Source organism: Citrus sinensis, chromosome 5 (assembly GCF_022201045.2).
Source record: "Citrus sinensis cultivar Valencia sweet orange chromosome 5, DVS_A1.0, whole genome shotgun sequence".
Taxonomy (NCBI): Eukaryota; Viridiplantae; Streptophyta; class Magnoliopsida; order Sapindales; family Rutaceae; genus Citrus; species Citrus sinensis.
The window spans coordinates 37,871,747-37,884,638 of NC_068560.1; the positions used below are offsets into that span (position 1 = coordinate 37,871,747).

Here is a 12,892-nt window from a genome sequence, read left to right on the forward strand (position 1 = left end):
CTTTCGTCTTCATCTTCCCCCACTTTTTTTTAATCCCATTAAAATATTTTGAACAGTACAAAAGTCTCTGAGCACCTCCGTTAGTCACAAGATAACTTTAATGAAACTTATTCTTCATAAACCCCATTCTTTCAAATTTTTATTATTATTGTTTAAACCTCATTGCAAGAATTTTTTTTGCCAAAAACAGTTTCAAATACCCCTTTAAGATTTTGATTGCTATAACTTACAATATAAAATTTGTGAAATTTGTATTTGTCAATTTAAAACTCCTAAAATTGGGTTTAAAAAACAAAAGAGGATTTATATGATATTTTACTGTCAAAAATTTTTAAGAAAAGAAAAAAATTGTAGGTATGAAGATGATTTTTCTTTCTTAAAAAAATATTTGTCATTAGAGTGTGGGTTAAATTTGAAATTTTCCCTTTACATAGTTTTAATGAAAGTTAAAATTATCGCTGAGTGGCTCCCTCACGATTGTGAGGGTAGTGGTTCGAATCCTCACAAAAGTATTGTAGGGACTTAATTTTTTTTTCAAATTTGAGTGATGATAGTCTTCTCTCTTTTGAAATGTGAGTGAAGTTGACGTCCCTCAAAATATTAGAGAGTGTTAGAATGTAAGATTTAATGTAAACTAGTCTCAGTAATTATCTGATTATAAATATCAGTTATAGTATCATTTAATATGAGTTGTAACCTGAGTAATAGTTTCACGTAATTTTAAAAAATAAAAGTTAAAATTGTAAAATTCCTAAAAGGATTTTTTTTGGGGGGGGGGGGGGGGGGGGGGGGGGGGGGGGGGGGAGGGATGGGGTTGTGGGTCAACACTTCAACTTTAAAATCACTTTTGTCATCACCACTCTCCAGATTGTAACTATGCATGATAATTGGGGATGGTTATCTAGATCGAGAGTTGTTTATTAATTTAATTCAATACGAATTAAATAGGTTTGGTCTGACAAAAAAATTAATTTGTTTAATTAAAGGTGGGTGAATTTGATTTGAGTCACTGAATAAACTAATAGCATTCAGGTTTGAGATCACTAACTCATTTATTATGATTCATTTAATAAATGAGTGAATTCAATTTGGATTTTAATTATTGTTATTTGTATTATTAAAGATTTGTAGTTTAGTGTTTAGATGACTAGATGTTTTAATCATAGGATATGATTTTGATTATTCGTATTTTACAAGATGTTAAATTTGTGATTTTTATATTTTATTTTGTTTAGTTTTTATTTTTAATTATTATTTTATAAACGAATCCATATTCAATTTGATTCGTTTATAATGGCTAAACATATTGTAAATAAATTTAGATTTGATTCTATTAGTATATTAATTTTATTAAATCAATTAAAAGAATCGAATTGAATACTCATTTACTAAAAGAATTTAATTCAAATCAGCGGTGTTTTGACACAATTATTTTAAAGTTCGAATCGAATACCATTTGTTTATTCATTTTGCCACCCCTACTAATAATGCATTGGATGACTTGTGGGTGGGCACTATTTGATTCAATTTTTTAACCCAACTGAGTTGAATAAAAACAAAAAAATTTAAGGATTATGAATTGAACTAAACTAAAATTAGTTCACTTTAATTTGATTCGGTTTGATTTTTTTTTTCCCAATGACTGAATTTTTGTTTTTACCCATCCCTTAATTACACTAGATAAAAGATGCCAACAAAATGGGTCATCATCACCAATATTCTCATATTTATGGAGAATGCTACTGCATTATTTATTTATTTGTTTATTATTATTGTTGCTATTATTAGGGTTAATTACCCCAGGATGATACATGTTTTGACAGTTTTTAAAAAAGTGACATGTTTTAAAAATACTCGAAAAGGTGACATTCCATTAACTTTTGTCATTAATTTTAAACGACCAAGGGAAAAATTGAAAAAAAATAGATTTTTTTTATAAAGCCAAAGAGATTAAAATATTGGATTTATATAATGCTTTAAAATTCATAGAGATATGCTTCTTTATGTTCACAAATCATTTGGATTCAACAAGAATTTTTTTTTAAAAAAAATTTGTTTGATTTAACTAAAAAAAGCCATGTTAATTAGACTTAGATTTAATTTTATATATTTTTTATTTAAAAAAATAAAAATAAGCGAGTAGGAGCAAAAATATTATTTTGTAACTAATTTTAGGGATAGTAATGTCATTTTGTAAATTAATTGTACGGATAGAAATATTATTTTGTAATTAATTTTACTATTTCCGTTAAAGTTAACGGCAAAAGTTAATGAATGTCACCCACTTAAGTATTTTTAAAAAATGTCACATTTTTAAAATTTATCAAAAAATGTACCACCCACAAATAATTAACCATTATTATTATTATTACTACTACTACTACTACTACTACTACATCTAAGAGACAATCTGTTACCTTATATCCAATTAACATTATTATTTTTTAATTGTATATTGGTTTTACAATCAGAAACTTATTGTGAATCGATGTTCATACAATAATGTCATATCCAAGGTCAATGCGGATGGTTTAAAAATCAAAGGCGGTAAAGATGGGATCGACTCTTCTTTTTAATATGGGAGATAGTTATAATTCATCTTTCTTTCTTTTTTTGGAAAAAAGTGTAAAATTATAATGCTAAATAATGATGTTTGACATCAACTAATAATAATAGTATTATAAACATTAATTAATAGTATCACAATTCTAACTGTCGTAAGTTAAAACGTAAACAATGCTTCTAGATTCTAATATGCAAATTATAAAGGGTCTACCTACCAGAGCCACATCCAGATTAAACAATTCAAAGATGAGTAATGAGAGTCAAGACTCGAGAGAGAGAGAGAGAGAGCAGGCGAGTCACTGAATTCTAATGCCAACTCAGAGAGACCGCATTGTGAAATAATTTTTTTTTTTTTTTATCTTAACTAAGAGGTATCATGGGGAGAGCCTAATTGTGGAAGACACTTTTAAATTCGTATCATAATTTAAATTAAAAGTCCATGCTTAAATCGGAAGATATATATTCTTCTAATAAAAATGATTTTTCTGTGACTCAAATTAAAAAATAAACTCAATCAAATTATTAAATTATTTAAAGGGACTTCATTATCAACCAAGATTTTATTAGGCCACTTCGGCCTTGGTCGAAGTGGTGGGCTGCTGCCCTCACAAGCATTGTGAGGACAGCAGTTCTAGCCCCCACAAAAGCATTGTGGGGGCTAAATATTCTTTATATCATTCTCCCTTGCGAAATACAAATGGAGTATGGACATCCTCTCCTGTGAGGGATTATTTGTATTGGGCATGTACTTCATAGAATTCATTGTAATAATATAAGTCTCAATTATATATATCTGATTATAAATATCAGTATAATACCTTTGTTACAATAAGCAGTTGTTGTAAATATCTGTGTAATGCAGTAATCGGATGATTAATCAATCTCAAAAAAAAAAAAAAAACTTTATTAGTACCGCATTGTGAAATATTAAAAAAGAACAACCAACCGCTACTGGTTACGAAGACCGAGCCAAAGCGCACAGTAGCCGACATTGTTGCGTTGTTTGCTAGCTAGCTCACTAGCTGACTGACAAGCTGTGCTCATTTCTGAACTAAAAGCCAATGAGCTTAACTAGATATTGCTTTGGTGACGATCGACATGACTGCCTGCACACATGCCATTGTTTGAACTTTGGTGCTTTCCTTCCTTTTTCTTTTCAATTATTTTTATTTGTTTTTTGAACCAAAAAAAAAAAAAGGCATTGAATAGTGAATACAAACTACATCGTACAATCCCAACTTATTTCGCATTGACCATTTCGGGATCTCCAGTGTCCCACTCACAATATTACATTTGCAAATTCCAATGCATATTCAATTAAGGAGGAGCAATTTTAGGATTTTAGTCTTAAACTAAGGGTGGGACTAGTGCTGAATTTTGCAAAAATAAAAAATGCGTTTGGCCGGGGGTTTTCATAATCATAGCTACGAAGAAAAATTATGGACCCAATGATATATTAAATATAAATATGAAATTTTGGTTTAAAAATAATAAACACACAATAATTTTTAATATGTTTATGCAATAATTTTTGTTTAAAAATATTTTAAAATAAAATAATAAATAATTTTTTATTACTACATTATTTTACTTATTTATTCATTTTTTCAAAAATATCTAAAATAACAAAAAGATAAATTTAAAATTTATGCATATCACATAACTATTTTAAAATAATTTTTATAAAAATTATATCAAATATAATTTTACTATTTATATTTTCCAGATAAACTACCAACCGCATTTTACTTTTTTTTTTTTTAAATTTTTTTATGTTACTTTTAAAATAAACTATCAAACGCGTTTTTATTTTCACCAAAAACTAATCTTTCTTATTTTTTTAAAAAAAATCAAAAATATTATTTAAAAAACAACAATAACAAACGCACCCTAAAAAAACTGGATATAACTTCTGAATTAAGCGGCATTCATTTTAGTTAGTAAATTGAAGAATAACTAAAGTAAACGACAAAAGAGAAAAATATCCACTGAGCGATGAGAGAGAGAGAGAGAGAGATGCCCTGTACCTAAAATTGGAATCATATGACATTAGAAAAAGAAGAAGCTATGGTCGTCACACTCGCATACTAACAAAGATAATTGACTTTGATAATAATGACTCGGGGGTATAGTGATTGTGAAAGGAAGGAAGATAAGGTTGATTAGGCAAAGAGAAACAGAGAAGGCCATTACTGATATAGCCAAACACGTCCAATCTTTTTGATACTGCACATCTTTCCATTGGCAAGCATACAAAATAGCAATACTTTAGTTTTACTTCTTGGGAGAAGAAAGATATAAAGCCAACGAGATTAACAAAAAGAAAAGCATCCATTAGATCGTTAGTTCACAAAATGCCCACCGTCGGTCCTGCAGCTTTGCTTGGGAGGGGGAGGGGGATCCATCCAACCAAATACTCTCTAACTCTCCCCTCCCGCTTCGTGTCTTTAAATTTTAAAACCCACTTGACGATACATAGAGGTTTCGTACCTAAAACCAAAAAAAAAAAAATCAAGCTTATTAGAATACATTTTTAAAATAAAAAATAAACCCCCTATCACTCTAGTCTCAACCCATCATTCCAGTCTCCTATTATTTTAAAAGGCTGGCAAATTAGACGAGACGAGAGTAGGTCAAATGGATGAAAAAAGGCAAACAATAAAGAACTAAAATAAGAAAATGGCTGAATGCTTAGCTTATTCTTACTTCTCAAAATGGAGCACTTGAGGTTCTATAGAGCGAGGGCTTTTTTGTAAGCTGCCCAGAAGCCGCCAACAACTGTAACACATGACGACAGCAAGCGGCTTATTGCTAATTAATTTTAACATAAAAATTAAAAAAAATTTGTATAAAAATTATCACTCGTTCATTGACCTGCTCTAACTGCCTTCTCAGCTTGGCATTCTCTTTCTCCAAATGGGCAACTTCTTGTTCCAACTCAGTTGTATAAGCCTGCATAAACATAATTTGCCAAAAAAAAAATTTAATTAAAAAAAACAACCCTCAGTAAAATGAAAAACAAAGAAAGAAAGGAACATTCTGATTTAATAGAAAAGAGGGGGAAAAAAAAGAAAGTGAGGTTCCTGCTTTCTGGCTCTGGAGCGAGCGGCTGACTCTCGATTCTTCATCATGCGCTTATGTCGGCGATCAGTCAAATGCCCCTCATGTTCTTGAGGCCTTTTGAAGCAAATAGAGGACACAACATGAGCAGGAGCCAAAGCATCATCAAAAGGGGAGTTGCAGTTGTTGAGAGGGAAACCCTGTAGCAATTGATGGCTTGGCCTTTGATGATGATGAGCCAGAGGGGCAGGGACATTTTCAAGATAATTAAAGCCAGACCCAGAATTCAGGCTCAACAAAGCGCCGCCGTGATGTGGGGCCAAATTGCCAAAGCAAGAGCTGTTTGAGGGCTCAGCAGTACTGGGGTGTGCAGCAGCAGAAGCTTTTGTTATTGGTGGGTCTTTGTTAAATGGCCTTGCAAAAAAGTCTTGAAATATTAAAGCTGCACTAGTGTTTGGGATGCCGGTAGTGTTTGGGATGGCAGTGTTAGCGTGATCTTGCAAAGAAGTTAGGCTTATGTCCTGCCAAACTTCTTCCATGGATTTTTTGTTAGGGGTGCCTGGCGATGAAGGAGATGAACATGAAGATGATGATTTTGAAATTGAGCTTGAGATTCCATTCTTGTTGTTTCTAGCTGGAGATGGCCACATGGTGATGGTTCTCAAGAAGGAGAAAGTTGATCACTAACACGAACAGAAAAGTTTTTTGTGTACTAAGTCGTTATGGTTTTGGCTTTCAAAATAAAATACAAATTAGAAAATTTACATTTTTTTTAATGCTTCAGTTTAAGAGCTCCTGCGGGTTGTGACTTGGAGTTGGATATCATTTTATAGGGGCCTTGAAAGAGCTGCTCCCCTGCTTTTGTGCGGTTGTGGTTTTTTTTTTTTTCAATTTTTATTTACAGTAACAAAACATGAAATATAAAATAATGGTGTATTTACTAATTGATAATTAAAATAAAGAATAAAATAAAAATAAATTATTTAATTTATTTTTATAAATTAGAATAGAAATTAATTATATTATTATTGATGTGTTTATTTTTTTATAATTAAAATAAATTATTACAAGTTATTAAAATAATCTTAATTGATTGTTGTTATTATTTATTATAATAATTATGATTATGATCATTATTATTATTCAAAATAATCATTGTTAATAATAATTTTATTATTATTATTAAATAATAAATTATCTATTTACAAATATTACAAAATTTTTATAGGGATTAAAATGTAAAAGTAACAAAATATAATGGGGGACAATTTGAAGATTATAAAAATGTAATAGGGGTAAAAGTTTGGGAAATGGAAACTCGATTTTTAAGCCCCCACGCGAATTAAGTTCTCATTTCATAATCTCAAAAATAAATTAGTCCCACATGTTTCATTCCGATCGCCTCTATGTTAATAAATAAATATCATCAATTATTCTCATCTCAAATTCTGATTCTCTAATCTTAAAACTAACCACACCCTAAATGGGAAACAAATGTGTCAAGCTTTATACATAAAATACTGCCGAAAACCCCTTTAACAATTCTCACTTGTCACCTTCCTTTCTAATTTTGATTTTTGAGGAAACGAATTCTCACTAGTTGCATTGCGCAAAATTTTCACAATTTTTATAGCAAATTTTTCTTCCCAATCTAATTGTAATAGAATGTGTTGCAATAATTTTGTCCATTATAGCTACAAAAGCAACACCAGTGGAATTTAGGGCTACATTCCTCATCAACGCTGCATAGAATCGTAGACTACTCCTCCATCTTATCGTTACCTAAATCAAGAAGATTCTAACAAATTTTTATTTGTTATATTAATAATTTTTTTTTCCTCTCAAACTATCATGGTTGTAGGAATTAGGCGGGACTCCTAACTTAATCTAATAAGTTGTAATATAATAATTTTGATTATCATTGTTGTGCAAATCAACGATATTCTAGAAAAATTTCTAATTGTAATCAATAAGTTACAGTGTAATTAATATTTTGAGCTACCCACATTGCCGGCAGATCAATGGGTTATTATTGATTCTAAATTTTAATATTTCGATATCCAAAGGATATTAAGTATGAGAGTGGGACATTTGTGCCACTTTCTTGCCACAATTACAGAGTGTTTATCACCAAATGAATTGGTGTCGAGGATGGCTTATTTCTAATTTAAAAAAGAAAAAAAAAAAGATGATTTACTTTTTAGAAAAAAATTGGAGACTAATTTTTGAATCAAGAATTACTTAAAAACGAAAAAAGTATGGGAAATTTATACTACTGACCCAACGTTTTAATTTTTCTATCATAAGTAGTCAAACATAAGTTTTTTGCCCCAAATTACCCTCTTATTTCAACCCAAACTCCTCTCCCTTTTCACCAAACCGTAAGCAGCTTTTCTCTCTTTAATCATGGCGGACGGCGACGGCGACAGAAAAACTAATTTTGACCAAATACACCCGAACCCGTATCCAGCATCAATTCGACACGATTCTAACAAATTGAATTAGAGTCCAAAACCTTTGTAAGCTAATTGAAAGGAATTTGGTTTTGTAGAACTGTTGCACATTAGGTATTTGATGAAATGTTTCTTAGATTATTTATCCTTTGTTATTGTATAACCAAATGTTAAGAGGCAGTTTTGGTGCAATTGTCTTTTGGTGCGACAGGCAGTCAGTCGCACAAAATTGGTGCAACATGGTGCATGTCTCACCCGATCTGTGTGTGATGGGTGCCGGGGCCAGCAACCCATCGCATAAATTTTGTGAAGATCGCACCAAATTCGTGTGATGGACATATTGTCACCCACACCAACAACCTCAACCACACACCACCAACATCACAAACACTTCAATTCTCCATCACCATCACTAACCCAACACAATAACAACAACATAAAACAAGAACACACAATAGAACATGTAATAAAACCTATAGTTTTTGAACTAACCATTGATTTTAGATCTTGGTAGCGATTTTGGTGATGTTGGCCACGGAGGATGGACTCCGATGTACTGTGGGAAGTCGCCGATGATGAGTGGCCGATTTGGGTGAGAGGTTGAGAGAGATCGTTCCGTTAGAGAGAGAAAGCTTGGCGAGAATGACAGGGATATTTTCGTCACTTGATGCGTTTTTTGCCTAATATTGATAGAAATAAATTTTAGGGATTAATTGGGAAAAATACAAATTTTTTGTGATCAATTTTATAAATTTCCCAAAAGGTACACACTCCAATACATGATAAAATAAGATGTAAAAAATTTATTTTTTAATTTTTTAATTTATTTTTACTTTAATAAACTAAGAGATTTTTATTAGATAATAACTTTGAACATAAATATCCATAACTTAGATAGGGTTTTTTTTTTTTTTTTTATGGGAGCAGGTAAATGCTTTTCTTTATCACGGGTTAATAGGGAAAAAAGACACTGTAGCATTTTAAGAGAGTAAGCAAGAGAACTACTTTAACAAATAATTCTGTTTTTTTTTTTTTAATCCATGGAATCTATATATATTCCACATATATAAGCCAAGGAAAGGATGATACTTATGGTCCCTCTATGATATTGTTTAAAAATCCCAACATTAATAGTAAGATTAAATGTGGATCATTAGATGGAATCTATGTCTATAATAATTAAAGTATTTGTTATGTAGATGACTTTTTATTGATTAAATAAGTTAAGTTCGATAAAAGATAAGAAATCATACTTGTTAAATAAGATAGAGAGAGATTTAGGCCGAGTTGGACAGTTATACTTTAAAATTTATAACATCAAAATATTTGATAAACACTGACTATTATAACTTAAAATTTAAGTTGATTCGATTTTTACACTTGTATAAAAAAAATTATAATATTTTTATTAATTTTATCAAAATAATTATTTAAAAATTATATTTACTACATAATATTAATTTTTATTTTATAATTATATTTTTTTTCTAGCCAAAGCGACAATACATCAATACTAGAAAGGACTTTACAACTTAAAAATAAATCATACCAATCAAATAATTCATAATATGTCGGTATTGATACTATAATTCTTTCTTTTAACAGAATCATCGAGAAATTCATTATATAATCAAACATAAGTGTAAGGTTGACCCCACACACAGAATTTCTTGTCTTTGAACTTGAAGACGGAAGAGAGCCGCTTCTACTTTTTCTTTTCAGAATAACTTTGTTATGCTTTGGAAATAAAAACGAAAATAAAGCTACTGTTTGCAGAAATGTTAATTTTTTTATGTTGGCTTTATTCTCCGATCTTATTATTATGCAGCAGAAACTACCTTAGAACTGGCGAAATAATATTGTAGTTTGTTTATTAGTGAATTTTTATTATTATTTTTTTTTATATTATTGGTACAAAATTGTTGGGTTCAAACTCAACTGCACGAGTAGAGAGATCTAGTTGTCATTGGTTAGTATATTTATAAATTTAGTTACAAAATTTATGACTGCTAAAACGTACAAGTATTATTACAACTTTACAAGTACAAACAAAAAGACACCGATGATCTCAATATTATTATATATTAAGAGCATCCAAGCCCAGTACTCTGCCTCAGGGTTTGATGTAGGGAAAGATGAGAGATGCAACGGGAGATTGGAAAGTGAAACAGAGATCACAGAAGAAAGATGAAAGATAAAAGAGTGCACTTTTTGTCACCTGTGGGTAATGGCGATGTCCCAAATGGGTGCTGTTTCTTTATCTGACTGCAAGCTATTTGCCTATGCCCTGCACTGAAAAGAGATTCCCCCAAAACCCTATTATTATTTTTCTCCCTTTCTCCCCGTTCTCTGCCGTAAGCATTTTTCTCTGGTTTCTTGTTTTAAAAGAAAATTTCCGCATTTGTGCAAGCAAATTCCGAGAGATGCAACTAAATGTTATTAGCCAGAACAGGTATGGGTATGCATCTTCAATTAATGAATCCATCAACGATCCATTTCCGGCAACAACGTTACAGATTTATAAGTCGCAAGCTGACTGTAGCAGCCGGCCCTCCAATAATAGGCCATTTACAAATCCCGAGAGCTTTGTCCTTACAGTAGGTCTTCATTGATTTACCAAACTTATGGTCCCCCGTAATAGAATAAAAATTCTTCACTACTTGATTATTAATTAATAGTAATAGGCTAGTATACAAGTACCTGGATGATGAATGTTGAAAGCGGTACCCCCTCGATTTGTCTTCTAGTGGATGCATAAATCAATGAAAAGCGGCCAGATGCTGCAATGAAAGTAGTGGCACGTGGCACCTCTAGACTACCGGGAATTCGGTAAGTACAGACGCACGGACACACATTTTAACATGCTGACCACATTCATGGAATCCAAACTAACTTTTTTTTTTCTTTTCCTTCCCATTAGTAAGAGAGGAATAGTAATGGAGGTACTCTTGTCCCTTTGCCGCTTTAGTAACTCTAACCCACACCTTAATATCAATCATAGGATTTTGAGGGTGTGAGTTTAAGCCTCCACATAAATTATTTATCTTTTTAAATATTTGGATAAGATAATTATCTTCTCAATATTAATAGATTTTGATTTTTGAGCTAATAGGTGGTAGATTTAAGAAATATACCATAAATACATATATCCATATCTCAAAAAATACCACTTCGCAATATAATGCTATTTGCTTGATCGGTGCTAGTGGATTCTACTACTACTAGTAGAAAAGAAGTTGGTAAAACTTAACACAATCCAAATCTTCGATATGAATACGACATGAGTAGATAAGTATGAGTCGTTAAATTTAACAAGATTATTGAATGGTCAAGTTCGAATTTATACAATCTTTTTGCATGCTAGGTTATGATTAAAGTTGTTAACTCATTTATCTGATTAATGACATGATTTTTTTTTCTAAATTAATTTATAAGTTTTTATCATCGAAACTTAAATATTAGACATAATTTTCTGTCTCTTTTTTTTTTTATTGGGAAGGATGAATATATATATGATATTTCATTTATAAAATTTTATATAGATTTAGAATTTTAATAGTATAAATGTGAAATATTTTGGTAAAGATACAAAAGAAAAAAGAAATCTCTGACCATATTAAAGTCAAGGATGAGGTAAAAGATAAAAAAAAAAAAGATTTCAATATACTATAAGATAAATTACACTAATTAAAATTTATTTATTTTTATCTATTAGTTTATCCTTAACTTTAATATAGATAAGAATCTATGTTTATATATAGTTAATGGAATATAAATATTTAATATAAATCTTATTAAATATATAAATATTAAACGAGTTATTGATTAATCTGTTTATTTTTTGTATTAATAAAAATCTTAATATTGTAATAAAATTATTAAATAAATTGTATTTAATTAGTCTAAATTCAACACAAAACGAAATTAATACAAAACCAACACAATTCGGCAACCTATTTTACCAAGCCTAAAAAGAGCAGATATTCATGGTGGAGCTACATTTAAGTGGGGTCCGCGTCCGTGGGCAACTTATTATGATCGTTGAATTTGTTTTAGCAATCTAACGGCCCTGAGTGGTCAACAAAACTTACTATCTGTTTGCCTCATTCCTTGTTCAAAAGCAAAAAAAAGCTTACAGCCAGCCCAGTATCTCTCTCTCTCTCTCTCTGTCTCTCTATCCTTACAAACTACTAACTCCGCTTCTAAGAATCAAAGAAAAATACTTTTACTAGAGGAGTCAGAAAAGTATTTGTGTTGTCAAAAATCAATTGATATTTGTGTTTACAGCTGTCAGCTCTGAGCCACTTCCATCGCTTACCCCCGGTCTTTTAACTTATGAAAACCCTTCACGAATAACAGTTACGTACGAAAATAATAAATGAGATCTAGTTGTCTTGTTATTTACAATGTACATCTGCCCCTCAAAACCATTATTGCCATTGTGGAGAAGTACGCGTGCCATGACTCAATTGCAGGGAAGACCACCCGCACCCACGCCTACTCCCAGCGCGCCAAATCACTGTCAAGTCTGAGCTCTGACTCTGATCGAAACCCGCGAGGCACGACACGACGCGTATCCACGCACATCTCGTCGTATTTCATATTGGAATCTAGCGTACGCTGTGACAGAACCTAATAGGCAATAATAATATCTCACGGTAGGCAATTATGGCATAGCCATTAACCAAGCAAAAGCAAATTAAACTACGGGGCCGGTAGAAAGTTAGAAATTGTCACATCACGTCTTTGAAGTTCACCTTTTCCTGTTCCTGCCTGCTTTCCGAGTTCTCTTCTTCACTTGCAGCAAGGTGTTG

The 12,892-nt window shown here is 31.2% G+C and overlaps 1 protein-coding gene across 1 annotated transcript; it reads right to left on the bottom strand.

The window, feature by feature from the left end:
* Positions 1-4,480: 4,480 nt before the first annotated feature.
* LOC102616481 (protein FD-like) lies at positions 4,481-6,560 on the bottom strand. The gene is made up of 4 exons (XM_052440685.1): positions 5,648-6,560; positions 5,440-5,516; positions 5,272-5,343; positions 4,481-5,055 (listed from the first exon to the last, which is right to left on the bottom strand). Exons 1-3 carry the CDS (start codon positions 6,273-6,275, stop codon positions 5,275-5,277), a joined length of 774 nt encoding a protein of 257 aa, XP_052296645.1. The 5' UTR covers positions 6,276-6,560; the 3' UTR covers positions 4,481-5,055; positions 5,272-5,274.
* Between the last annotated feature and the right edge of the window lie 6,332 nt (positions 6,561-12,892).